The sequence below is a fragment of the Pomacea canaliculata genome, linkage group LG2 (assembly GCF_003073045.1).
Source record: "Pomacea canaliculata isolate SZHN2017 linkage group LG2, ASM307304v1, whole genome shotgun sequence".
NCBI classification, from domain to species: Eukaryota; Metazoa; Mollusca; class Gastropoda; order Architaenioglossa; family Ampullariidae; genus Pomacea; species Pomacea canaliculata.
Window position 1 is genome coordinate 22,401,201 of NC_037591.1, and position 24,802 is coordinate 22,426,002.

The 24,802-nt window shown below is 36.6% G+C and overlaps 2 protein-coding genes across 3 annotated transcripts; both read left to right on the forward strand.

The window, feature by feature from the left end:
- Positions 1-221: 221 nt before the first annotated feature.
- On the forward strand, positions 222-8,902 carry LOC112556144. The gene is given in 16 exon segments (XM_025224858.1): positions 222-271; positions 654-791; positions 1,496-1,700; positions 1,839-2,020; positions 2,428-2,568; positions 2,571-2,586; positions 3,296-3,419; positions 3,958-4,078; positions 4,322-4,493; positions 4,845-5,020; positions 5,289-5,423; positions 5,947-5,991; positions 6,476-6,613; positions 6,858-6,971; positions 7,447-7,469; positions 7,472-8,902. Coding segments are annotated over 14 exon segments (1,716 nt in total). The 5' UTR covers positions 222-271; positions 654-791; positions 1,496-1,501; the 3' UTR covers positions 7,602-8,902.
- Positions 8,903-9,925: 1,023 nt separating this feature from the next.
- Positions 9,926-24,402, forward strand: LOC112556140 (ubiquitin carboxyl-terminal hydrolase 8-like). Of its 2 annotated transcripts, none has more exons than XM_025224848.1 (25): positions 9,926-10,010; positions 10,749-10,974; positions 11,173-11,317; positions 11,627-11,712; positions 12,494-12,663; positions 13,007-13,163; positions 14,826-14,988; positions 16,107-16,251; positions 16,602-16,990; positions 17,568-17,803; positions 18,265-18,391; positions 18,581-19,184; positions 19,436-19,585; positions 19,691-19,841; positions 20,138-20,219; positions 20,931-21,061; positions 21,241-21,346; positions 21,559-21,663; positions 21,865-21,987; positions 22,142-22,255; positions 22,884-23,026; positions 23,203-23,332; positions 23,581-23,611; positions 23,832-23,920; positions 24,169-24,402. In XM_025224848.1, exons 2-25 carry the CDS (start codon positions 10,871-10,873, stop codon positions 24,238-24,240), a joined length of 3,753 nt encoding a protein of 1,250 aa, XP_025080633.1. In that variant the 5' UTR covers positions 9,926-10,010; positions 10,749-10,870; the 3' UTR covers positions 24,241-24,402. The 2 variants fall into 2 exon arrangements, with proteins under 2 accessions (XP_025080633.1, XP_025080634.1); XM_025224849.1 differs by having other exon boundaries at positions 9,933-10,010; positions 10,853-10,974.
- Positions 24,403-24,802: the final 400 nt, after the last annotated feature.

Genomic DNA, 24,802 nt, shown 5'->3' on the forward strand with positions numbered 1-24,802 from the left:
ACAGTCCAAGCTCAGCGACATAAGCAGATATAACACAAGCTCAGCGACATAAGCAGATATAACAATGAAGCATAAAAAAGTTAAATCGAAAGATTATAAAGATAATTATTTCTACACAAAAGTAGCTTACAAACAATGATGATTATTGGCCTTAAATAAATATTTTGGACGCTCGTTAACTTAGCAGACGATTTATAGGCTACAAGGGAGTTAACTACCAACATAAACACAGGGTAGGTTTCCACTGACGCTAATACCAGTAACATTATATGTAAGAACAATGTTGAATGAACACTTTTTTAAAAGTAGAAAAAGGAATTAATACTTAATAATTGTTTAGAGTGATTAGCAGTTTGACATAACTAGAAATAATTTATCTTTGAAGTATTGTTGGTTCTATCTCGTCAGCAATCTGTATAATGTAATTTTAAGAGGAGGTGTGACCTACTTGTGTCAAAGTGTAACTCCTTATAGAAGTTGCACATTTGCTTTGAATTCATATTATGGTTATAATGAATAAAAGTGTTTGATACCATGAGAGTCTTCTGAAATGTCAAATGCAGACAATCAGGATAATGTATATAATAAAAACAGTTTTGAACAGGACGTGCTTAAAGACCAACCAGAGTGATACTACACTGTGTTTATTGCAGATTCATGTACAAGTTTGGAATAAGCAAGAGATAATTATGGATGAATCATCAGTATCAAATGCTGCAACAGCTGTGCAAGCTCTCGAAAGACTGGCCCTTCAGTCTAGACACTTTGGAAGAAAGCTGGCGATATTCAGTGTATGATCTTTGGCTCCTTTATTTACTTCCATCATATGTTTGTATATGCTGTATGGTTCTTTAATGAATCATTTCCACTTTGTTCCAAATAAACTGATTCACTTTAAATAACTTCCAGAAAAAAAATGTGTGCACTGCCTGATGTGAGCGTATAGGTTTATATATATATTAGTGGTTTTTTCATAAAAGCCCTCAGGCTTTTTGAGTATCAGCGCTAATTGACTGTTTGTAAGTTTGAACTCCACTGAGTTTTTAAATGTTGAGTACATGTTTTTATGAGCAGTCATGATTATGACAATGCCAGTGACTACAGTGTAAGCAAATGCTTTTATTTGCTGATAACTTCTTTTTTAATAGATTTTAGTGCTTATGTTTTATGGGTTAAGATTGTAGGTTTGATGTGTGTTGTCTACTGCTGAAAGTGGGTTACAGACTTGATGTGACTTCTGCCCCAAATTCTTAACTCTGTCATTTGTTGTAGTCTCTATGTCATAAACATGCCCAAAATGAGGTCATAGATTCGACCTGTGTCTGCACATGATTAAGTTGGCTCAAAATCATTTTCATTTTCCAAGTATATGTACAATGTGTCCACAGTCTAGTTTGCTTAGTTGAGACAGGCAACATTTTAACCCTCCACATGACATGATTACTGACAAGGAAAGTATGCATTTATATTTTGCCCTTGATATTATGGTTGATAGTAAAAGATGGTCTTCGTACGACCCTTGATCAAGCAAGAAACATCAAGTCACTACCTAGAGGGAAGTTCTGAGAGCTATGTTCCTTTACAAGTAGAGGCTAGACCCCTTGTGGATTTGAAACAGTTGGTGTTGATGCATGTGCCCACATCAGTCAGTGATGTTTCTCGTCAAAAGTTCACAGACCTCATCAGTGAAATGCTTTCAGGTATGGCGAAGTCATGCTGATTATAACATATCTTTCTCATAAAATGGATTGACTTACTTTTGTTTGTTATATTTGCCATATATTTTGAACTAAACTTGTTAAATGTCGATTCCAGAGTTTCTTCATCTGTCTCAGCAGGGAGGTGTAAGAAAATATTGGCAGGCATTCTCTTGACATGTCCCTGGTGGGAGTCAACGCAAAAAGAAAGAGGAGAACAGGCCAAGTATAACATTCTGCTTGTTGTGGTGATAACTGATGATCATCAATTCTTCTCTCCAGCTAATCCTCAGATCCAAGAAGCAGGCTGTGTTGTTGATCTGGTAAGATAGTCATTCATTATCCACTACTATCTCTTGGATGATTGCTGCAGATAAAATTTGCTGTTATGGTTGAACTGACCTATATCAACTAGCTTCATTTATGTTTCTAAGTGCCCAGGTATTAAAGTGCTATTAATGTTAATCTGTTAAAAATTCATTTCATATACAGCCACAGTAAGGCAAGAAATGAGACTTTAATTTCAAAATCCTTTAATTTCATTGACTATTATCACCACAACTGCCAGAATTATTGTCATCATCATTTTCATCAACCACAATCCGTCTTTTGTTTTTGCTTTTTTCTTCCTTTTGTACATATTTTTTATTCATGAAATGTTATTCAAATACTTGTGTTGGGTTTTCCCCCTCTGCTGCTGCAATGGGTAATTTTTTTCCCCCTTTTGCAGGGGTGGCTGTCTGTGATGGAGCTGAGTCATTTTGGCCATGTCCTGGCCAAAGGTCGCACCCGCTCTGTAGAAGCACTCTACTGTCCAGATGAAGCTGTAGTATATAGTTCAAAAGAGTGGTCAAATCTTCGGCAGTGCTGAAATCTGAGGTTATAACAGGTAACAGAGCACTTGCAACATACATGTCATCCATGTCTGGTGCTGCATAGGCCATCACAGCATGATCTTTCAAAAGGACACTAGCAGTTAATTGTAGGCACAAAACTCTTGATGTAATTTTGTTTCTCTGTGAAACCATTGCATACATGGATTATACATATTCCTCAACTATTTCACAATCAGAAAAAAAACAGCAGCAGTAAATAATAGAAATATTTTGATGAATTCATTGAAATGTAGTCTGCTAGAATAGCTATATCTAAATAGTCTTAAGTACAAGATAAGTATTGAGCAGAGCAGCAGTGTTGACTGCATCACAACATTCATAAGTTAAACATTACCATATTAATAGGGTTAAACAGCTAAAAACATGTTATTTAGAAAAAAAATCATTTATTTATTATAGGCTGTGATTAGAAAAGGACCAGCATTGTCTACCAGAATAATGACATGTTTGACCAGGCATATCTGATATATTTTAAGAAATCTTTCTGTGTCAAGGGCATAATGTACAAAAGTTAGATAAGTTTGCAACGATGGCTTATAAATTAAACACACTGGTCTCCCATAGGATTATTGACTATTTGGAAGCTGATGATGGTGTAGGGGTTTTATTAAAAAAAATGTTCACAATATTCACATGTTTGTGTGAGCACACATATACATTCATGGATGTAACTGCAGTTTGAATCTCCTTTGTCTTATTCAGGAACTCGTCCTTTTCTAGAAGCATGCTGTGGTCAGGCAATGGGCAGCATAGCAAAGAAGCGAAAAAATGGAGGAATGAAATTGTGTGAAAAGTCCACCCAAGCAGAGATCTGTGAAGCATTCAGGTTGAAACTGCTATAGAAACGATTATTAACTTTAAGAGTATGACTCTCTACAGATCCTTGCTGTATCTATAACCTTTTACATTCATCTTGTAATTATCAATAAAAAAAAACCCAATCCTTGTATTTTCATGTTTTTAGATTACCTCATAAAATTTCTGGATTTTGTGACATTTTTAACCTTTGTTTGAATTAATTTCAAGATTATTCTTGCTTTAAATCATTTACTTATATCCTACATACCATCACATCTTTCATCATCACATGTACATGCAAACACACACACACTCAATCTCACTTTCTCTCTCTCACTGACTATTATCACCACCACTGCCAGAATTATTGTCATCATCATTTTCATCAACCACAATCAGTCTTTTGTCTTTACTTTTTTTCTTCCTTTTTTCATGAAATGTTACTCAAATACTGACTCACTTCTTTTGTTTTTTTTAAGTCAGTTCTCATTGTGAAAAGCCATACAGTCTGACTAAATTTTACCTCTGACTTGTTGTAAATCATAGGATTTCAAATTCTTCTTCAGACTTTTGCACCATGCCCATAATCATCTCTTGGGTCAGCCACCAGCTACTAGTAAACTTCAGTCATCAGTGTTACCACAGTGTGCAGCAGAAGCTCTGCATAAGCTTCAGGCTCTTTATCATGTAGGTTTTTTTTACCTTGCTCACAGGATTCTTTGGAAGAATTAACTTCCGAAGGTTTGTTCCAAACTTTTCTTGCTATTTGTTTTTGAAATAGATGCAAACATAAGCCAGAGTAAAATGACTTTCTGTGCACAAGAAGCTGATGTCATCTTTTGATTAAAAAAAAAAAGTTTAAACAGTGAACTTTAACTCACTCTCATAAATCAATGTTTTAAAAACAAGCATCTATAAAATCCTCTCCAGGACCCAGACGTATCAAAGCAAGACATTTTTGACTGCATGATGTCCTGGCATGATGAACTGCGAAACAGCATAAAGAAATACCAATTTCATCCACAACAAGATGTGGAGGCTGTGGTAGGAAACTGGATGAAGCAAAGTAGATTGCAAGGGCGACTTTTGATGCCAGAAATATGTAAGCATTTGTACCGGAAACATAAGTTTTTGAATTAAGAAACCAATGAAATGGATTGAATATGGAAATGATGATAATAGACAGGGCTTCTGCTTACGCAAAAAATTGCGTACAGTACGCATTAAAATTTCGGAGGACCCCTTCAATATTCATTCAAAAAACAGGACCCCTTAAAAATCTGCCTTAGCAGAAGAAATTTTCAACTGAATACTTGTAGCCCAAAAAGCAGTGGCGTGGGTGGATAGTGGGGGGACAGTTTTTATATGTGGTTTACAACGGCACTTTTGGTTTAGCTCCGTAGAATGTAAGAGCGTATGTTATGTAAGATTTTCACAGGCTTAATTTCATAAGGTCCCGAGAATGACCTCAGTCACTTGTACCAGCTGATGCAGGACATTGGTGGTCCAGTGGTCAAGATGAAACCTGAACAGATTCTGCTTGTAGCAAGGGCAGGAAGTTTCATGTATGGATTGTCTACTCCTGAAAGTGATGCAGATTACATTATTGTCTACAAGGAGCCTACTGAGGTATATATTCTTACAGTTTTTCCATATCATTTTCTTGCAATTGAATAGGCTTCTTCAAGTTGATTCTCATTAAGTTTAAGGTCTGTGTTTTTGTTGTTTTTATGAAGCATTCAGATAGCATTCACATCTTGTATCCATGCAGATGCAGATCAAAAAGCTCCATTTTGAAGATATACAAATCTACACTGATATCTTTAATTTTTTTGTTTTGCCAGCTGACTCTAATTAACATCTAAAGTTTAATTATAAAGTTGTGTCTTGGTACCAGTACTTGCTGAGTGCCTGCAAGCGTGGTGCAGAGTGCATGGAAAGCCGGGGTCCTGACAAGAAGGTTGAATATGGTGCATATGAGGCAAGAAGCTTTTGTGAAATGCTTCTAAAAGGCAGCGTGATCATCTTAGAGGTTAGCCAATGTAACTTTCTTCTAATAACAGACTTTCATATTTTTTTCCTTGTGTTTGCTTGGTTTTTAGTTATTAAATCACATTTTCTTAATGCTAGGAAAGGAGCATATTTTTCATTTTTCTAGGTCTTTTTGGTTGGCTTTTATGGAATGTCTCAGAAAGAATGCATAACTTCCAAATACCTATTGATGCCTCCTACCCACCAAGATAAATTTATAAATGTTTCTTAGCTCTTTTTATATATTTGATTTAATTAAATAAGCAAAAGCTTTTTACCTAGGCTTTTCCAAGCTCTAAAGTTTATAGTATGTTGTTAAGATCAAGATTAATACATCAGGTTTCTAGACATACATCAAGGAGATGTCCAAAAAGAAATATTTGTTTGAGTACACAGTGATATATGTCTGCATATTTTTAAAGATTCAAAACATCTTGAATTTTGTAAGTAAATGTCGAGTATTTACTATTTTGTGAAACGTACTACCTTATAAAACACTCATAAGGAATTTTTTCTTTTGAAAGGTGGTTTATCTGGATGACCATGACTTTGTGAGTCCTTTGTGGAAGGTGAGCACCGCATGCTTAAAAATACTAAAAATGACAATTTTTGTGGGAAGCATTTCTTGCAGCTAGCTAGTAAATATGTTTGTCCACTTAAACATAGACGTTTCCTTCTCTGCAGGGGTAAAGTTGTGCAATAGAATACAGTTGTTGTCTGCATTGATTCCTCTTATTATGACAACCTTGCACAATAACGATTCTGTAATTTTTCTAATAAGAAGTGGTTGGCTTGTCTGCTTAGCTTGATTTTATGAATGGTTTATTGGTCTGTTTTTGGATTAGTTTATGTGACTGGCATGTTTACTCTGTAAAGAGTAGAAGGTATGCGTACCATACACTTGGGAAATCAAGCACATGGAGTGCATTCACATGAGAATAGATGCTTCACCTGTGCGTCATCATGAGTTCAGGACCAGTCACAGCCTCCTAAAAATAATATTGAATGCTAGTTTGATTTGGATGTAAAAATCATTTATTTTGTTTCTTGCAGATATTGACTCAGAACAAAGGTAGATTTGTCACCGAGCTAGGGATTCAACAATACCTTGGACTCATTAAGAACAATTTTCACATGATCCATAGCGGGCGCCATAAAGACACCGGCCGGGAGCGCAAGCTGTTTTATCAAGTAGGAGGCTTTTTCTTTTTTTTTGTTTGAAGGGGGAAAGGGAATGAGGAAATAATTGATTGAGACTTTGAACTAGACAGTGACAAGTGGTTGAATCATTTTTTGGCAGTGGTCTGTTTGGTCATGGCATGATTGATTTGTGAGTGGTGGTCAGATTGTCGTTAGGTCAGTCAGATTGTCCTGGCTGATTAGGTTCATGTTTGAGTTGCATGGTGAGTCTTTAATCAAGACTAAATGATTACAGATATTCCACAAGACTGACAGTGTGCGTTACATGATGAGAGGCCATCCTCCACCAGTCCGATGTTCTGGTGCAGTGAGAGACTTCATCATGAAAGTACGTGTGGGGGAAATGAAGGTGAGAGAATTAGAATCTCTCTTTTCTTTCTAGGTGCTTGTTCCCATCACCAAAATACTTATTTCATTCATGCTAATGATGTGATTTGTAGATGACCATCACCAACGTTAATCCCTACATTACCTATTTTAAAGGCCAGGCCTAAGTGCTGCATGTTCATTTTCTTTGATTTTGAATGGGTTTCGACATGAGTGTTGTCGCTTCGCCTAACTGGCTAGACTAGAGGGTGATTCAATCAAAATCTGGGAAGGTATGTTGATTAGATATATCCATGTTCAAACATGACTTTGCAGACAGATTTGATACTTTCTGCACAAAGGTAAAACTGTGTGTATTGATACATTCATGTTTATAAGAGAGAAGATGAATGAAAAAAACTGTGATTAGCTAAAATAGCAACAGCGATCTGTAGCAACAGTGATAATTATTTTTTATTGAAAAATACATGCATGATATTTTTGTCACCTTTTTTTAGGGAGAATTTTCAAGAGAAAGCCTCTGAATAAAGCCACAGCAGAATTTGAAGAGCTGCAACAGCAACTTGCCAATCGAACTCATCGCCTGCCAGAAAACCCAAGCTTTAATTTTGTGACAAATTGGCTCCTGCAAGTCAGGGGTATCATCACTTGATTTCCTTAGTCAACTAGCATCTGCAGTGCTTTATAGTCCTGCTATGGGACTGGTAGCGCTGCTGCTGGCACTGATCATTGAGTCTATTCTTTTCTTACCTTGAAATTCTCAGTCTTATCAGTTAGTGCTAGGTGTAAGGATGATATGGTAACAAATGCAAAAAGATGTATAACTTTTAGTCATTGTAGCCAAAGACCTTCTTGTATGCTTATACATTCACCTATCAACACTGACATGCTAAGCCTAGCTCAACACTGACATTGCTAAGCCTAGTTCAAAAGGGGCTGCACAGGCCTTGGTATAAAAAGATCAAAATGAACCTCAGGGCATGCAAAAGAGTAGCTGTACTTTTTTTTCTGTCGTTCACTAAGCAGACATGGACACATTTCTTCATTTTCTTAAAAGGCATTCCATTGACAGATTTCTGAGTAATTTTACTAAAAACCAGTGATGTAGATGAGCTTCCTATTTTTAGATTGAACGTTGCTAATTATTCCCTTTTTAACATTAGGCACCAATGTTTTGTGCAAATAAATGTTACCTTTGTGGGATCATGACTTTACAGTGAATTAATCAAACGCATTTAAATACAAGTTTTCTCCTGAATAGCATTTTATTTTATTACTAGCATTTGAATAACACTAAAATGATGAGCAGAAAAAATTAAATGTGTATGTATATTACAAAGTTGAATGAGTGAGCAAGTGTCTGATACACTGCATATTGTGATACCATGGCTTATTTTATAATTGCCATTTGAGGTTTTTGTTTAGCGTCACTTTGGTTAACTCCAAGAATTGCCACTTTCATGTCCCTGGAGTATAAAGGAAGTAAATTTTAAAAAAAGTGGAGGGTAGGAGTTTGCTTTCATACGGTTGCACAAGTTTCAAAATGCATATTTTATAACTCATATTTCAGCACATGCAAGTTTGTATGAATAGAAAAGCTATAAGGAAGGCCTAGTAGTGATGTTATCCAGTTTTTCAAACTAATCAATTTTGATTCATAGTCTATTTGTGTTCCCTCTGAAAGTTCCATAGCCTTTTGGTTAGAGTGCTTAACAAGGAGAAGGCTGCAGCCTCTAATTTGTTAAAGTAAAAGGCAGCTGAAGAGAGGGCAAGGCTATGCCTTCTACATGTCATGTCCTAAATATTAAACTACTTGCATTTCTCTAGCCTCTACCCATCTATGGCCACTAGACCAAAAGATGTACTTACGTCTCATGTCAGCCTATAGAGGAATATTTTTCTGCAAGGATTAATACATGGTCATGCTGAGAAATAAAAGAACTTTTATGAACATGTTTGATTCATATTGATATTACTAACTTGTTATCCAATTTATTATTTGAATAAATTTGCTTGGATTGAAAGCAGTGAAATGGGGTGAAATTATGGAAATACCCTATAATTTTCTTTTTTACAGCCTCACTCAGTATTGATCACTGTATTACTACATATTGGTTGAGATTGAAACTTCCACCATGCTGCAAAGCCCACCTTTAATAATAATAATTGAATTTGTAAAGCACAAATTCTAATGTAGGGGTGAGTTCACACAATTAAAATTAACCATATAACAATTAAGAATAAATACAAGCATCAGCAAATGGGAAATTCAGGTCCCTAGAGATATTATATGCAATCTTCAAAATGCTGTAAACAGCTTTTATCTTTTAGTATCCAAAAAAAATTTCCCCTACAAAAGCGGAACCAGAATAACTGAAATTTGCACTTTTTATTAAAAATTTTTATTCCGCCTATGCACGCGCACACAGACACAGTGAGAACAGAGACAGGATAAGGAGAGAGATAAGACGAACACAGTTCAATCAGCTAGGACAAGATGACATGTATTACACCTTCCAAGGCTTTTTTATCGTAGGGTTCATGCCCAACGAAACTACTGTTACTGCTTCGAGCTACTTGAGAACTAATTAAGCAGCATGTAAACAATATATTTTGTTGTTATGAAATAAAACCAGAATGATTCAAAACTATTTGCACATACCCTCCTTAAAAACAATTAACTTAAAGACGCTAACGATATCTGCAGTCTTTGGATTGAGGCTAAGTCCCTCTAATCCGTCCCTACTTGTTTATTAGCTGTCTACAATCTATGGGCGATCGAGTCATCTCGCAGCATGGGACGAGTTGTCCGGTGACTGGACATCAACTAACACACAGTGTTTGTGCCGACACCGTGTCGAAGAGATGAAAGGACAAGAAAGTCTACTGCGAGTAACAAATATTTACATTTGTGGCTAATCAGGGGAGAGATTTCGCTGTGTACATCTGTCTGTAAGGTTTGCTGCGAAGTTGTTACTTGGTTTTGTTCCCAGATGGCTTGAACCAAACAAGCCGGAAGTAGGATGTTTTGAGTCGTTTGCTCAATGTTACCAAGTCTTAGGTAAACAACTTGTGACTACTGATAACTAAATAATCAAGATATTTCACCTTAGATAATTGAGAGAGAACTGTTTCGGGGGTTTCATCAATGTACGTCGTTGAAAACATCTAGATCTTACATATGCAAGAATGCTGGCGCTTGCTTATTTATAACTCGAACTTTGTCAACATCAGTTTTGACATTTTCTGTCAATAAGTCAGTACTTGAACTGTACATGAATGTCACATTAATGCAGTCTTCAAGCTCATCTTCATTGAGCTTCGCAGAGTCAGTCACATCTGACCTTTCCTTTCATTTTCTGTCATTAAAAAGCACTATTCTGCTTGTGTGTTGTCCCAGCTAGATTACTGCAACTCTTTACTCGTTAATCTCCCATATCGCCAACTGGACAAAACTTCAAGGAGCTCAGAATAATACCGATCGTATTGTCTTCCGTAGGCGATAAGCAGACCATTCTACACCCTCCTCTCGCACCCCACTAGATACTAGTTTGAGCTCATATTGATTTCAAAATAGCTACACTGTACTGCTACCGTTGTCTTCGTGGCCTCGCACAGCATATCTGTTTGATTCACGAGCATTTTACCATAAAAGAATTGTTGTTCTGCATATGTGTAGGGTATTAAAAGTCTTTATACCTATCTGTTTACTTTTCATGATGATTTACTTAGTCACCAATACATGAAAAGAGCCAGTCTGCTGCTTTAAATCATTTGAATTTTATATTTGATGTTTCAGGATGCCAAGACACCATCATAATTCTGGTTAACAGGTTCATACTGGCTTGTTGTACCCCTTTCAGTGAACTAGTCAATGTATTTACATTTTTAATGCTTTGCCAGAACTAGCACAACATCACCATGCCTAGCAAAGATCACAAAATGCCATTATATGTGGCTAAAGGCATGAAGGAGTTACAGCAGATGAGTGACCTCAAGCAAATTACTAGCACTAATGCTCGCATGTAAGTTGTTTTTGTTTGTAGAAAACTAAAGCTGTCTGTTGTAACAGGCCCAATATTTGTTCTGATAACTATGCTGCAATTATATGTTTAATTACATTTTATTAGTAGAATAAAACAGATGAAAAATTAATATTTTTTGCAGAAAATTAGTTTTTGTCTTCCAAATTATAATGCCTTGATATTTTATTTTCCTTGCAGTCTGGTTAAATCAGCTGAAAAAGTCTTTAAGGAGGCAGAGAAATTTGATGCTAAAGGAGATGAAGAAAGTGCATTTATAATGTACATGAAGTATTTCAACATTGTGAAGGTGGTACGGAGTAGTGCAGATTACAAGAAGAATAAAGTAAGCTCAAAAAAAACTAAGATAATACCATAAAAATGAGAAATTAATTTTTCATAGAAGATTTACCTAACTTATACATTTCTCCTTAAAAAAAAAAAAAAAAAAAAGAAAAATAAGATTTTCAGGTAACTTCAAGGATTTTCAATATTTCTTATACAGACATTTTAATGCTGTGTGAAAATTTTGTACACAAACTGTTTTATAATAATAGACATTTTCTTTTTTCACTTTAATATTTGTAGTTGTTTGAATTAACTGTAAAGTATGTGAATTGATCCTTTGACTGGTACTTTCTTTCATCGTCTCCAGCAATTCTTTGACCAACTTATTGGGCCAAAGAATCAAGTGCTAGCTATTGAAAATGCTGAGAAACTGGCTGACAGTTTAAAAGAGAGGTAAAAAGGTTGTTTTGTCTGTTTTTCAAGTGGTTTATTTTGATGTTTATGTTTTAGCTTTTAGTCTTTAACTATTTTCAAAAACTATTTGTGTGCCATAAAAACACTAAAGAGTTAATTTTCTGTAAATTCTCTGAAGAGTCGATTTGGTTTTTTTTTTATGTCACTGACATCTACAGCAGGTAGAGTCTTCTTTCCCTTTGATAAAATACACTTAGATGTAAGATGGAGAAAGCTCTGCTGCTTTATTATATAATCTTAGATGGAGAAAGTTTACTTTAATTCTGTACTTCATACATCTGACAAATTAAGTATTTGAAATACAAATTGTAAAGTTATGAATGTGATGAAAATGCAGATTTAGTAGGACATTTTCATAGTTAATAACAGAAGATAAACCTCATGGCTCACTACAAAACCTTAAATATTGAGGCTTCAGAAGTATCCTGTCATGGTAGTACCTGCAAAATCTTTGTTGTTATAAGCTTAAAAATCCTTTTAGCTCCGGTGACAAATGTCACTAGCATTGTGGATGTTGCCTAGATGGAAAGAAGGATACTACAACATTAAAATAAGCACAAAAAAAATATATGTTCAAGTTTAGAATAACCTAGAGTAATCAGGATCCAAAAATGATTATCTTGCAAGATGCAGTTGGGGGGATGGGGGGAGTTTCATCTCCTGTACTGCCATTCATCTGTTACATAGAACAAGCACATGTTTTTCTGTTACTGTGATATCTTGTAGTATTTTTTGTCTTTCTTTTGGTTCCCTATTGTAGGTATGAATTTCGAGAAGCTGAAGCTGTGGCTAGTAAACTGGCCACTCTTGAAGCAGTCGGTTCCTTAAAAGAGAAAGAAGATGAGTCCAAGACAGAAAAAGGGTTACTTGTTGAAGACGAGGCTACCTCGCCAAGCAAACCAGAGTCAAATGGCCAATTGACATCTAATGGTGCGCTAAATTTGTGCATAGGTTACTTTGTTCTTGTCTTGGTTAATTTTTACTATACATCTCAATATTTTTAAACACTGATTAATTTGTTACTGAATCAAATTATTAAAAGGAAACAGCATACTTGCATTGTGAAAATAAAGAGAAATCCGGCAGAGTAAAATTTGTGATTTTTATGTATTTGGAGAAGATAACTTCTCTAGATAACTACTCCCCCCACCTTCTGGACATAAGTAATGTATGCATAGAAATTTTACAGAGAGATCATTGAAGCTGGCTTTATAAAAATTTTATGACAAATTTATTGTTTATATCACACTTCAACTATGGTTCATACTTTCAGGCGACCAAGTAATGACACCACTCCGTCTATGTGGATTGCTTCGTGATCCGGGTATCCAGCTGATTATAATGGACTCCCGGCCTGAGACTGACTTTTTAGAGTCTCATATTAATCATCCTTCATGTATAAGCGTTCCACAGGAAATTATCCCCCCAGGGTAAGATGGTTACATTCACCTTAGAGATTTCACAGTGTGTGGTGTAAATTTAATTAAAAATAGTACATTGGATACATTACAATCTCTTTCTCTTTTCACAATTTATTATCTTCAGTGAGGAAGTAGCAGCTTCAGTCTGTAATTAAACAAATGCAAGTAGAATAAGATTTCTCCTTATTTGAACCTACAGCCAGACCGCAAGAGTGAAAACTTGCATGCCAACACATGATCAGAAATAGAGAGGATGCTTGATGCCTTCCTGAGGATTTGCTAATGACAAAAGGCTGCCAAATCCCTCTGCCTGGTTTTGGTGATCTTGTAACAGATATTAACCAGGGAAACAAGACTTTTCCTAAGGAGAGGCTGTGGACCAAGAGATGAAAGAAAAAGTGATGAGACTTTCATTTCAAGTGAGGATGACAGAGAAAGACGTTATTGGCTCTTACGGAGGATTGTGTCACGTTGATGTCCCATTTAAACTTGTTATCAGAGATAGTACCTAGATATTTGTAAGAGTTGACTACCTTGATGGCATCATTGTGGATAATACTGATGACTGCCTCAACCCCGTTCGTCCAAAAGTTGAAAATCATTTCCTTAGTCTTTGAGGAATTCAAGACAAGTTGTTCGTCACGCCAGTGAACAAAGTCAGGAAGAGCACCAATTTGATCATGTTGTCTATTATACAAAAGAGACAGCAAAGCAGTGTCATCAGCAGATTTTACAAGAAAGCTCCTATCGTAGTGCTTCTACAACTGCTAGTATACAGTATGAACAGCATTACAGGCACAGCAGTCTTGAGGGGAACCTGTACAGGTGACAACTGGATCTGAGGGAAGACCATTAACAGAAACTCTCTGTTGCCTGTTTATTAAAAAGTCCTGGGTCCAGAGAGTTAGTTGGTGAGATAAGATGGAAATCTGAAACTAGACTCTTCACGGACAAAAGAGGTTGCACAGTGTTAAAAGCAGAAGAAAAATCAGCAAAGAGAAGCCTGGCATGAACTCTGGTTTTCTCCAGAATATTTACAGAGTATTTAGTATAAATAGCGTAGCACATCGACACCTCTTCCAGCTCTGTAGGCAGACTGCAGTGGGTCAAGAAGTGGATCAACAGCAGTCATAACCTCGCTCCTTACAATTTTTCTCAAGTGGTTTCATCATGATTGATGTAAGAGTGACTGGTCCAAAGTCGTTGGGGTGACTGAGCCTAGTGATTTTAGGGACAGATACAATGTGCAAAAGTTTCCAAATACAGCATCAGAAATGTGACCAGAATTCACAGACAGCTGGAATAGATGTAAAACTCTTCTAAGTTGTTCGGCACAGTAATGAATTGTGCGTCCAGAGATCCCGTCTGAACCTGGAGCCTTGTTTACATTTATTCACCTCAAGAGATCTAATGCTCAGGGATCAGAGACTGTTTTAGTGTGGAAAGCTCATGGGAGAAGTTATGTTTCTCAAAGCGGGCATATGTGAAAATATCTTTTATCTAATACATTCAGCAGTTTACATACTTTTTGAAAGAAATGAGAAAACTGCATGTTTGCCTTTGTAGTTTTTAAAAAAAAAAGTGTTGATGTGTATCTTACCTATAATTTATCTGTAAAACTATATATGCTTTTACAGCATACTTTGATTTTGTTTTTGGCATGTCATGTAGCACAACAGTGACATACATCGAAGGCCAGCTTCCTGAACAATCAAAATCACTGTGGCGACAACGTGGCAATTGTGATCTCATCATCCTTGTGGACTGGAATTCAAATCATGAGTCTGTTACAATTGGCACAACCCTTCAGACACTAAAGGATGCCTTGTTTAAGGTAATAGAAAGATTGGCTGATACTGGTTTGTAAGTGTATTTTTGTATGTCCATGTATGTAAATGTTCAGTGGTGTCAAATGTGTTTCTGACTGACATGCCATTTGAAATTCCCAAGTAAAATAGATTGTATCATTCATCTGGCTATACATTAACTCACCATAGACTTGCCTCTCGTGGGCAAAAGGTTTTTTCTCTAGAGTCCCGAATTTTAATTATTTTCCTATGGAGATAAATCTTAGTAGAATTCTGTTTAAGCACATCGTTTGGCACTGTTACATATTCAGGAAGATAAGTAAATTGGATGAAACAAAGTTGTTTATAAGTTGTCCTATCACCACAAGTCATACCAAAATCCAGTATACATATTTAAAAGACATTATGCAGGTTGATCAACAAATACACATGCCTTATTGTCAGAAAATACCTCAAAATATAGTTAAGTACTTTTGTCTCTGAGAATTTATGTCATTTCAGACCTCTATCTCACCATTTTCAAAGGGGGATTAAAACTACAAAATTCAAAATTTCTGCCTGGAAACAACCCTCCATCCCCTTTCCCATGAAAAATTAATTCTGAGGAAAGTAATTGTAGAAAATGATTCCTTTAAGTGAGATCCACAGTTACTTCCCTGAATCTACATATCAAAATGGAACTATTGAATTATTGAATATTCTTCATCACTGCTTTTGTGGAACATTGTGCTTGTGCATAGTCCTGCAAATTCTGGAGCATCTCCTTTGGATTAAAATAAATTATCAGAAAAGCTGAATAGCAGCACATTGTTGAGTCTTGAGAAGACTGGGAAGATACTGGAAGAATGGATTACATAGTTAACAGGTTCCATTCTAATTTTTTGAAGATGCTGGCTCCGGCATAGAAAAAAGTTATAGGTACTTGATTTGGTCTGGGCATTTGTATATTCTGAATTTTCAGACATTACTTTTTTTCCATTTCTCTAGATGTTCACTAAGATTGTTTAGGTTGATACTTTACTAGTTCTACATTTCAGTTAGCACATTCTCATTGTGTTAAAGGCAGCCAGAATAATTCTGCATTTTCACTAATGGAATGACATTGCAAAACTTTCATGTTGCAATCCACATCTTGTGCTTTCAGTATGACTCTACCATTGTTATAAAGAGTGAGCCGGTAATTCTTGAAGGTGGCTATGAGCAGTGGCTGCTGTTCTATCCAATGATGAGCACCAACCCTAGGGTTAGCCGGCCAAGCCCTGTGCAGCCTGCTTCTTCTGTAACATCATGTCAGTTTTATGTATTGCACTTGTGGGGTTCTATAAATTATATAAATCGTCTTTCAGTATATATATATATGAGATTTTTTTTTTATTCCAAAAGATTACAAGCTAATCTGAAAATATATAAAAGAAAATTATTTTAACATTTCTTTGTCATTAACTACCATAACCTTTGTGTTTTTAAAAAATATGTAATAATGACCATTAAATGTGGAACTAAATTTATTTATTGAAGGCTAGATAAATCCATTGCTGGAGCTTAAATTAAAATTATTATTTAGTTATTGATTTATTTATTAATCTTAGTATATGTAATTTTGAGTACTCTTAATGGTTTTTGTATTGTTATTTAACAGTGGACTTTGATTATCCTGACTTTGATGATGGCTCAAAGACAGACGTCACCAGGAACTTGGATTTTCAAAGGAGCAGCTCCTTGGAAAGTTTCACTGCCTCAGAGAATTCACAGAGTACTAGCTTGGCAATGCTAAGCTCTATGCCACAGTTTGATCGTTCTCTGAAACCAAAGACTGTAGCTGGGACTGTTGCAGAAGCACTGGCCAAACCTACTAACTTGAACAATGCAAGAAACTTGAATGTTGAGCGTGAGAAACGATCTGGAGAAGGTTTCACTGTGTTGTCAAATACACTGTATCCCAGCATTACAGCAAGTAAAAAACCAGAAAAGAATACTAACATTTATAATGAACAAATGAAGGCAGCAGAGAGGAATACAGTGGAAGAGGTGGGTGTGTCTACACCTGTATGTGCTTTCATATTTGTATGCTTTAAGATGTGTACATCTATGTATGCTGTCAAACATCCTGTGTGCTTTCAGATGTGTGCATAATGATATGTATATAACCACGCATGTGAGTCAACTTGTCTTTATACCAATAAGATCATTTTGCCCATTATTCTTTTGTCTTTTAATAAAAATCTTTCTTTATATTTGTCCTTAATACCATTCTGTTTTTTCACCATAATATTGGTTTATTTGATTTTTTAAATGTGGCATCATGATGTCATACCATTTTGCAAATGTTTACTTTCTCTCAGATCCTTCAAGATTTTTACTAAGGATACACAAGATGATCCTAATCATGTGACTTTCACTATGAACAAGAACATGAATTTGTTCAAATAAATTTAGCTAGAGATGGAAACTTGATCTTGCCAGAGTAATTTTCATGTATTCTAGTGATTTCTATGACCAGTATCTTTGACTTTCACCATGAACAGGCCTATAAGAGACTTCTGCTAGATATAATGCTATTATATATAATATTGTTATTGATAGTGGTAGTTTTTATCTGATACAGGCTCAAGTGAGCAACAGTTCCAGTGGAGTAAGTGGAGATGTCTATCCATTACAAGCTGACACATCCTCCAGAAGACTAAGTCAACTGGAGCAAGCTGAGGCTGCAAAGTTACAGGAACTAGCAGAAAAACGACGACAACAAGAAAAGGAGCTTGCAGAACTGATGAGGAAAAAGCGAAAGGTTGAGGAGGAGATGAGAGCAAAGGAAGTCTTAGCAGAAGAACAGCAAAAGAAACTGTGAGCAATATTTTTTAATGTTTCCAATGTGTTATGTGTATTGTGGCCATCACTGGCACGTTTGAGTTGTACTTCTCTGGGGCATGCTTCTTTTTGCCAGGACCTCAGTTCACTCTTCAACCATTTTCTGGAATATATTATTTTGAAGATACCTAAGAATACTGCTGCAAGGGTTATCAAAATGAATGACATCCAAAGTTCAAGTTTTTGCTAGAGACAATCACAAAAACTGTTCTCCAGTCATTCTCTAGCATTAACCTTTTTGGACTTGTGATGAAGGGGAAAAAAGTCTTTTTGAAGAATCATGCAACGTAGCACTGTTAGAGATGTTAGTTGGAGAGTAGAGTAGCTGGCTAAATATTTCTTACGGTATTTTGCAGCCTCTCATTTTGAATATAATTTGATGCAAATGACTTTCTTGTTAATCTGATTAATTTCTGCTTATATACTTTGGCTGTCAGGCAACAAGAAAAAGTCCTCAGAGAAAAGGAGGAAGCAGAGAAGAAAAGACTAGCAGAACTGAAAAGGTTGCGCACTGAAAGAAAGAAGAAAGTAGAAGAGCAAGAGAAAGAACGCAAAGACAACCTGGTTTGTAGGCTTGTCATAGCTTTACAGATTATTTTCAGGCAATTTTGTTAATGGAGTCTGTTACTCATTTTATATAGATGTCTTTTTTATGAACTGGAAAAATTGCTTTCAGTGTTGAAATTTTATAGGAATATTGAAGAAATCATTACTGTGCTCAGCTGCTACAAATATCTTTTTTGACATTCCTAGGCACAAGAGAGGGCACTGGAGATGGCAAGAGAAAGAGCTAAACAAGAAGAGGAAAAGTTATCAGTGAGGCAAGCAGAAGATATGGCAAGCAAACAAGCGCAGCTTGATGCCACAGCGGAAGAAGAGGAAAAAAAGGCAGCTCAGCTCAAAGAAGAGGCAGAACAAATAAAAAAGCAGGAGGAGGAAACAAGAATGGAGCAAGAGCAAGGTAAAAGAGAAGAATTGAGAAAGAAAGAGCTGCAGAGGATTGAGAAAGAGCATGCTGACGCTGCATGGAAAAAGGAGGAAGAAGGGAGATTGGAGCAGGAGCGACTGAAAGTGGAAGAAGAAGCAAAGCAAAAAGAGAAGGAACGTGCTGCTGCACTGAAAAAAGAGGAAGAAATGGCAAGAATGAAGTTGGAAGACGAGGCGAGAAAGAGAGAGCAGCAGAGGATTGAGAGAGAACGAGCAGAGGCAGCAGCCAAGGAGGAATTGAGACTTGCTACACAGAAAAATGAGGAAATGAGGCTTGCATTGCAGAGGCAGGCAGAAGAGCAGAAGCGACTTTTAGCCGAGAGGCAACTGGCTGTTGGTGAACAGCAGAGCAAGATCAGGCAGGCTCAGGGTTAGTGCAGCTGGGGAGAGTTATTTTTGACTGATGTCTTTTGAGAATTAAGTCTCTAAGATGCTCTGGTGTTTCCTTGCTAGCTCTATGTAACAAGCAGAGTGACAGGTCTTCTCATCTTATGTAAAGTTTTAATAAAGGATTCAGTGTTGTGAATTCATAGAGATTGTATATGTGTTGAGAGAGAAAGAAAGAGAGAGTAAAATATGCATGTATAACTTTTTGTAATATGTCCTTTTTTTTAATTCCAGAACCAAAAATGATCCCCTCTCCTACGCTGCCAGCTGGTTGGGAAAAAAGGCTGGACAATGGCACCCACCGCTACTATTACATCAATCACAATCGAGGCACCACACAGTGGGAAGCTCCAACCATGAAAACCAGCAATCAGAGCAAACCAGGTTTGCATATTTTAAAACTGCAAAAGTGTGCTTGGATGAGACTCATTAATGATATGCAAAATGGGTGAAGATAAAATGAAGAAATATTATCCCCAATTGCTGCAGGCACATACACAGCCAGACTAAAGGAAGAGCCAGCCTTATCCACACGTGGAGGCTTGACACGTTCTCACTCGTCTCCAGACATTATGAAACAGTTGGCTGATGAGGCAGGTCAGACACCAGTATATGATAGAGGAAAGAAGCCAGATATTCAGTGAGTAGTGGTCAGCGGATATGTAAACTATAAACAGTAAAGAAAAATCCAGGAGGAATCATGGAAGATCTTAATGTAAAATAAATCTCTGTTGGCTATTTTTCATTAAAATGATGACAATGAATGTGAAATGAGAGTTTGAAATGAAGCAAGAAGAGGAGATACAGAAAGGTGCCATGAAAACTAAGGCTTATCAGATCATTTATTAACTTTTATTTTTGAAAATCATCTCTCTTCAACAAAAATAGAAATTATGCATTTTTGAATAGCCTGTGTGTACTATTTTTCTCTTTGAGGCAACCAGACACACTTCCGACGCGTCCAATTTTTCGGCAAGTGGCACGTAAACGTGACCTGAACCCTGTTTATGGCAGCGTGGTATGTTTGATTATTATTATCATGCATTTATTATAGAAGAACATGTTTAACAACATGAAAGCTTCCTATAAGAAGCATTTGGCAATAGTCTGTCTGATATTATCTCACGCCATGTCGTGAGTTATGCTGATGATACACTGCTAATAAGGGCTAGCTATGTTTTAATATCAACTGGCAGACATGTGTGCCTCACTACCCTCCACAGCTCTCTCCACAATCGTAGGGGGCCAGCGCCTGCAAACATTCTATGATTACCCTCAACATACTGTTAATAGCCACCAGTGGTTCAGTCTGGAAGTTCTTGAACAAAAGAATCTGATTGGATACAATACTAAATCTGACATTTACAGTGGCAACTTCACTCTGACCCTGTCCTGACCATGAGTATGAATAACATGCGTCTGTAATTTATTTTGTGTATTGTAGAAGTGAACGTGTCTGTTATGTGAGAACATGGGTGAATGGTTCTTGGTGATTAAAGTCTATATATAATTTCTGTAAAGTGCTCCGAGCAAATCATTGGAAAGGCATTTTATAAATCTTTATTATTATTATTTATATAGGTGCTATTTCCACATTTAATTGAGTTATGACAAGTTATAAGTTATTATCTCGTGTATTTGATTGTGAACAATAAATCGGGTTATATTGGCTTATGTTAAAATGTATTTATAGTTGTAGAATCTATAGTGTTTGTTTTTATTTAAATAGGGCCCAGCACTGACAGGTCTTCGTAACCTGGGCAATACATGTTACATGAACTCAACCATCCAGTGCCTTAACAACACTACTCCACTGGTCTCATATTTTCTTAATGATCACTATTTGAATGACATCAACAGGTATGTATGGAGAATGGACTGTGCAGTCATTAAAATGCAATAGAAAAATGTCTTTTCATTTAGGTTTTCGTATTTTGCCATCAGTCATTTTTTTATCTCAAGAACAGTCCCTGTATATCAGCTGATGCCAGTGAATACTTGTTTTGGGGTCACATTTATCTCCCGTTGTTTTGTAACAGAGACAGTTCAGCAGGCATGCATGGGGAGGTAGTGGATGAGTTTGCTATTGTGATCAAGGCCTTGTGGAGTGGCCAGTACCGCTGCATCACTCCCAGAGATCTTAAGGTCAGAAAGAAAAATATGTGCTTTCTCTCTCTCACACACATTACTTGATCCATCTGTCCTTTCCTGCATGGTTATTGATCTAAGGCCTTTATTGCCCAGTTAAGGATTTTTTAGTGACTTCATCATGGGCTCATTTTCCAGATTACAGACTGTATTTTGAATTTGAATCTCCTGAGAATATACCCTGACTTGAAATGTTGATTGGTGCACAGAACACTGTTGGAAAGTACAACCCAATCTTTGCTGGCTACCAGCAGCAAGACTCACAAGAGTTTCTGACATTTCTGCTGGATGGACTTCACGAGGGATTGAATGAGGTAAGCATATTGTCAAGACTAGCAGCAACAACAACCACCACAGCACCTTTGGCAGTGGCGGTCAAACTTGATAAACACTAACATGGCATCAGACAACTAAATCTCATAAAAGTATTATGTGTGCTAAATGATGCTTACATAGGTGTGTTATCTGCTTATTACTCATGTTCAATGACCCAGTCGATTTTGGCATTTTTCAAGGTAAAAAACCGACCGCAGATTCCAGAACAGGATAATGACCATTTGCCGGATCATGAGGCAGCAAGGATTGCATGGCAGAACCATAAACTTCTGCATCGTTCTATCATAGTAGAGCTCTTTCAGGTATATTTCAGTAGTATGTTCAGCTTTGCTTAGCTGTTGTTAATGTCTAGAAAAGCAAGGAGTAGTTGTGTGAGTATGACATGCATGTTTAATGAGTTTGCTTAACTGAAAATAGTTGTTAAAACACTTCATGTCTGATGTTTTTGGCTGTTAGGGGCAGCTGAAGTCTACCCTTATGTGTCGAACTTGTGGCAAGAAGTCAGTAACATTCCAGGCCTGTATGTACATCTCTCTGCCGATCCCTTCCTCAAGTCGCTGTACTCTCAAGGCAAGTGGCTTTATACAATGTTGTCTTGAAGATTTGAAATGTTTCTATTTTATAAATGATATGTATGCTAACTTGTGCTAACTGCACTGTCAGCATAATTAGAATTTCTTTACAGAATATCACACTCTTGCGCCACTGGCACTTTCTGTGATTGTCAACACCAACTACTTTTCTGTGGAGATTGATTTATGTTGTAAAATTCATGCTTGTCACAACAACATTAATGTCAAGCAGGTTGATTGGTTGAGTTAGTAGGAAAGTACTTCCACCATGAGAAGACTTCACACTGGGGGGAAAGGGGAGGATGGAGGAAACCAGAATACCCAGAGAAAACCCCTGATGCCCACCCCTGCAAACAGGTGTCACATAGTGTCCCAAAGTTGAGATCTGAAGCCAGAGTCTCTCACTGCAGTGGTGACAAGCGAGCGTTTTAACCTCTACAATATATATATACCCTTATATGTCAAGATGCAAACAACCTTCAACTCTTATGTCAGTATTTCAGTTGACATAACATCAGTATCTCCCCTTTTTTTAAAAGGTGTTCAGTCTCTTAATCAATCCTTTCTGCTTCAGTGAACCTGACAGCAAGTTGTGTGTGATCAGTGACACAGTCTTTTTTGTGTAGGACTGTTTGCGAGCCTTCCTTCAACCTGAAATGATGACTGGAAGCTGCAAATGGAAGTGTCCACGCTGTCAGGTTGAGAGGGATGCTGAGAAGAAGATAGATATATGGAAACTTCCACCGATTCTATTGATAGGATTGAATAGGTACAGTTGCTATTCGCATCTTTTTGTTCTACCATTCAGGAAGAACTAGTTGAAGGCTTGACCTCATCCTTATAGAAGGTTGGTGGTGCTGTCCCTGGAGATTCATTTTACTATCTGAAATGAAGATTCAGTTTGTATCCCTTATCCTTTTAACTTGGAAAACATCTTTGCAACAGATTTGTCAGTGATGGAATGTGGCTGCAGAAGAAGACTACATATGTTGACTTCCCAGTGAGTGATCTTGACATGAGTGAGTTCACCATTGGTTCAAAGCCTCGCTCATGCTATAATCTCTATGGCATTTCAGTGAGTACAATATTTTCCTGATGGTATGCTTTATAATAATTTTTAACTTTTCATCTATTATCATTATATCCCAAAGTCTAAAAAAAAATTATCTAATACATTCCATTGATTAAAATAACAAAACTTCAGGAGAGCATTGTATTGCAATTCATTTACAGTTGGGACCTTCTGCTATTAACTTTATTTTTTTTTTTTACAACACTTATCTATTAGTCATGCAAATGGTGTACATGCTTGATTTGTTGCAGAACCATTATGGCACAATGGAGGGAGGACACTGTGAGTTTATTATTTATTCCTCACTAGAGACAGTCACCAATATCAGACTGGCATAAACGAACTAATATAGTTTGAGTTCAGACAATTAAATCTTGACTTGTGAAAACATCCAGATTGGTTTTATGCATACTTCATGTGGCAGGTGACTTTGCCACTTTGATCCATAATATTTGCATATAGTTTTACTGTAAGAGGAAAACATTCACATTTGAATTTGCAGATACTGCATATTGCCGCAACCCTTGCACCACAAAATGGCACAAATTTGATGACCATGAGGTGTATGAGATGTCGAAGTCTGATGTCAAGGTAGTTGGCCAGTTTTACATTAATTCTGCTTTCTGAAAGTTGGGCTGGCACACCTTCATGCATGCTCACACACACACACAGAGGGGTGTATGCATCCAAGCAAAGCTTTTTATAACAACCTGTTTGATGTGACAGAGCAGCATAATTGATGTAGCATTTGTGCATCCATGAATTCATGCACAAGTGTGTGTGAATGGGTGGGTGGGTGTTTCCTTTGAATCTGACTTCAACTTTCTTTATCATTGCAGTCATCAGCTGCCTTCGTGCTCTACTACACATCCATTGAGCTGAGAGCACCAGAGTTTAAACCACAACTGTAGTTAAAACTTCTGATCTTGGGAATCAGATGAGTAGCAAGCTGTGGGCTATGAAAGAGAAATTTCAAACAAAGAGGAAGTATATGTTAAGTAGAGAAGTTACTGGTTGGGAAACTTCAAAGAGTTACTGTATGAAAATTTTTTTTTATTTGCCTCTCAAAAAAAGGGGATGAGTGGGAGAAAAAAGTGAACAATTTAAACAACTTTTCTCACCTGGCCTATTTGTATTTGAGAAGTGAAAAAATGCCTTTGACATATGTGTGTGCAAACAAAGTAGAATTCCTTCATGCACATTATTTTTCATTTCAAAAAATGTCAGCAGTGGAGGCCTAGTGTCTCAGTAAAGTGCCTGGTATCACAGCATTAAAGAAGGCTTATGTCAACAGAATATTGCTGCTTGGACAGAAAAGAATGCCTTTTGTGTCAATTTTTATTTTATTTTATTCTCTCATAGGCATGGTAATGTTCAAAGGAATTTAGTGAATCTGTATAATACAACTGGCTTCAGTATTAATCATTTTCACTTTTGTGGTTTCGATTTTTTTGCAGGTTTCAATAATTAATA

What these genes read in the sequence shown, in the direction of transcription:
- LOC112556140 (XM_025224848.1), top strand. Translation starts at nt 10,871, where the DNA reads ATGCCTAGCAAAGATCACAAAATGCCATTATATGTGGCTAAAGGCATG. An exon ending in CAAGATCAGGCAGGCTCAGG is followed by an intron (nt 19,185 to 19,435) that starts GTTAGTGCAGCT and finishes TTTTAATTCCAG; the next exon opens with AACCAAAAATGATCCCCTCT. An exon ending in TATTTGAATGACATCAACAG is followed by an intron (nt 21,062 to 21,240) that starts GTATGTATGGAG and finishes GTTTTGTAACAG; the next exon opens with AGACAGTTCAGCAGGCATGC.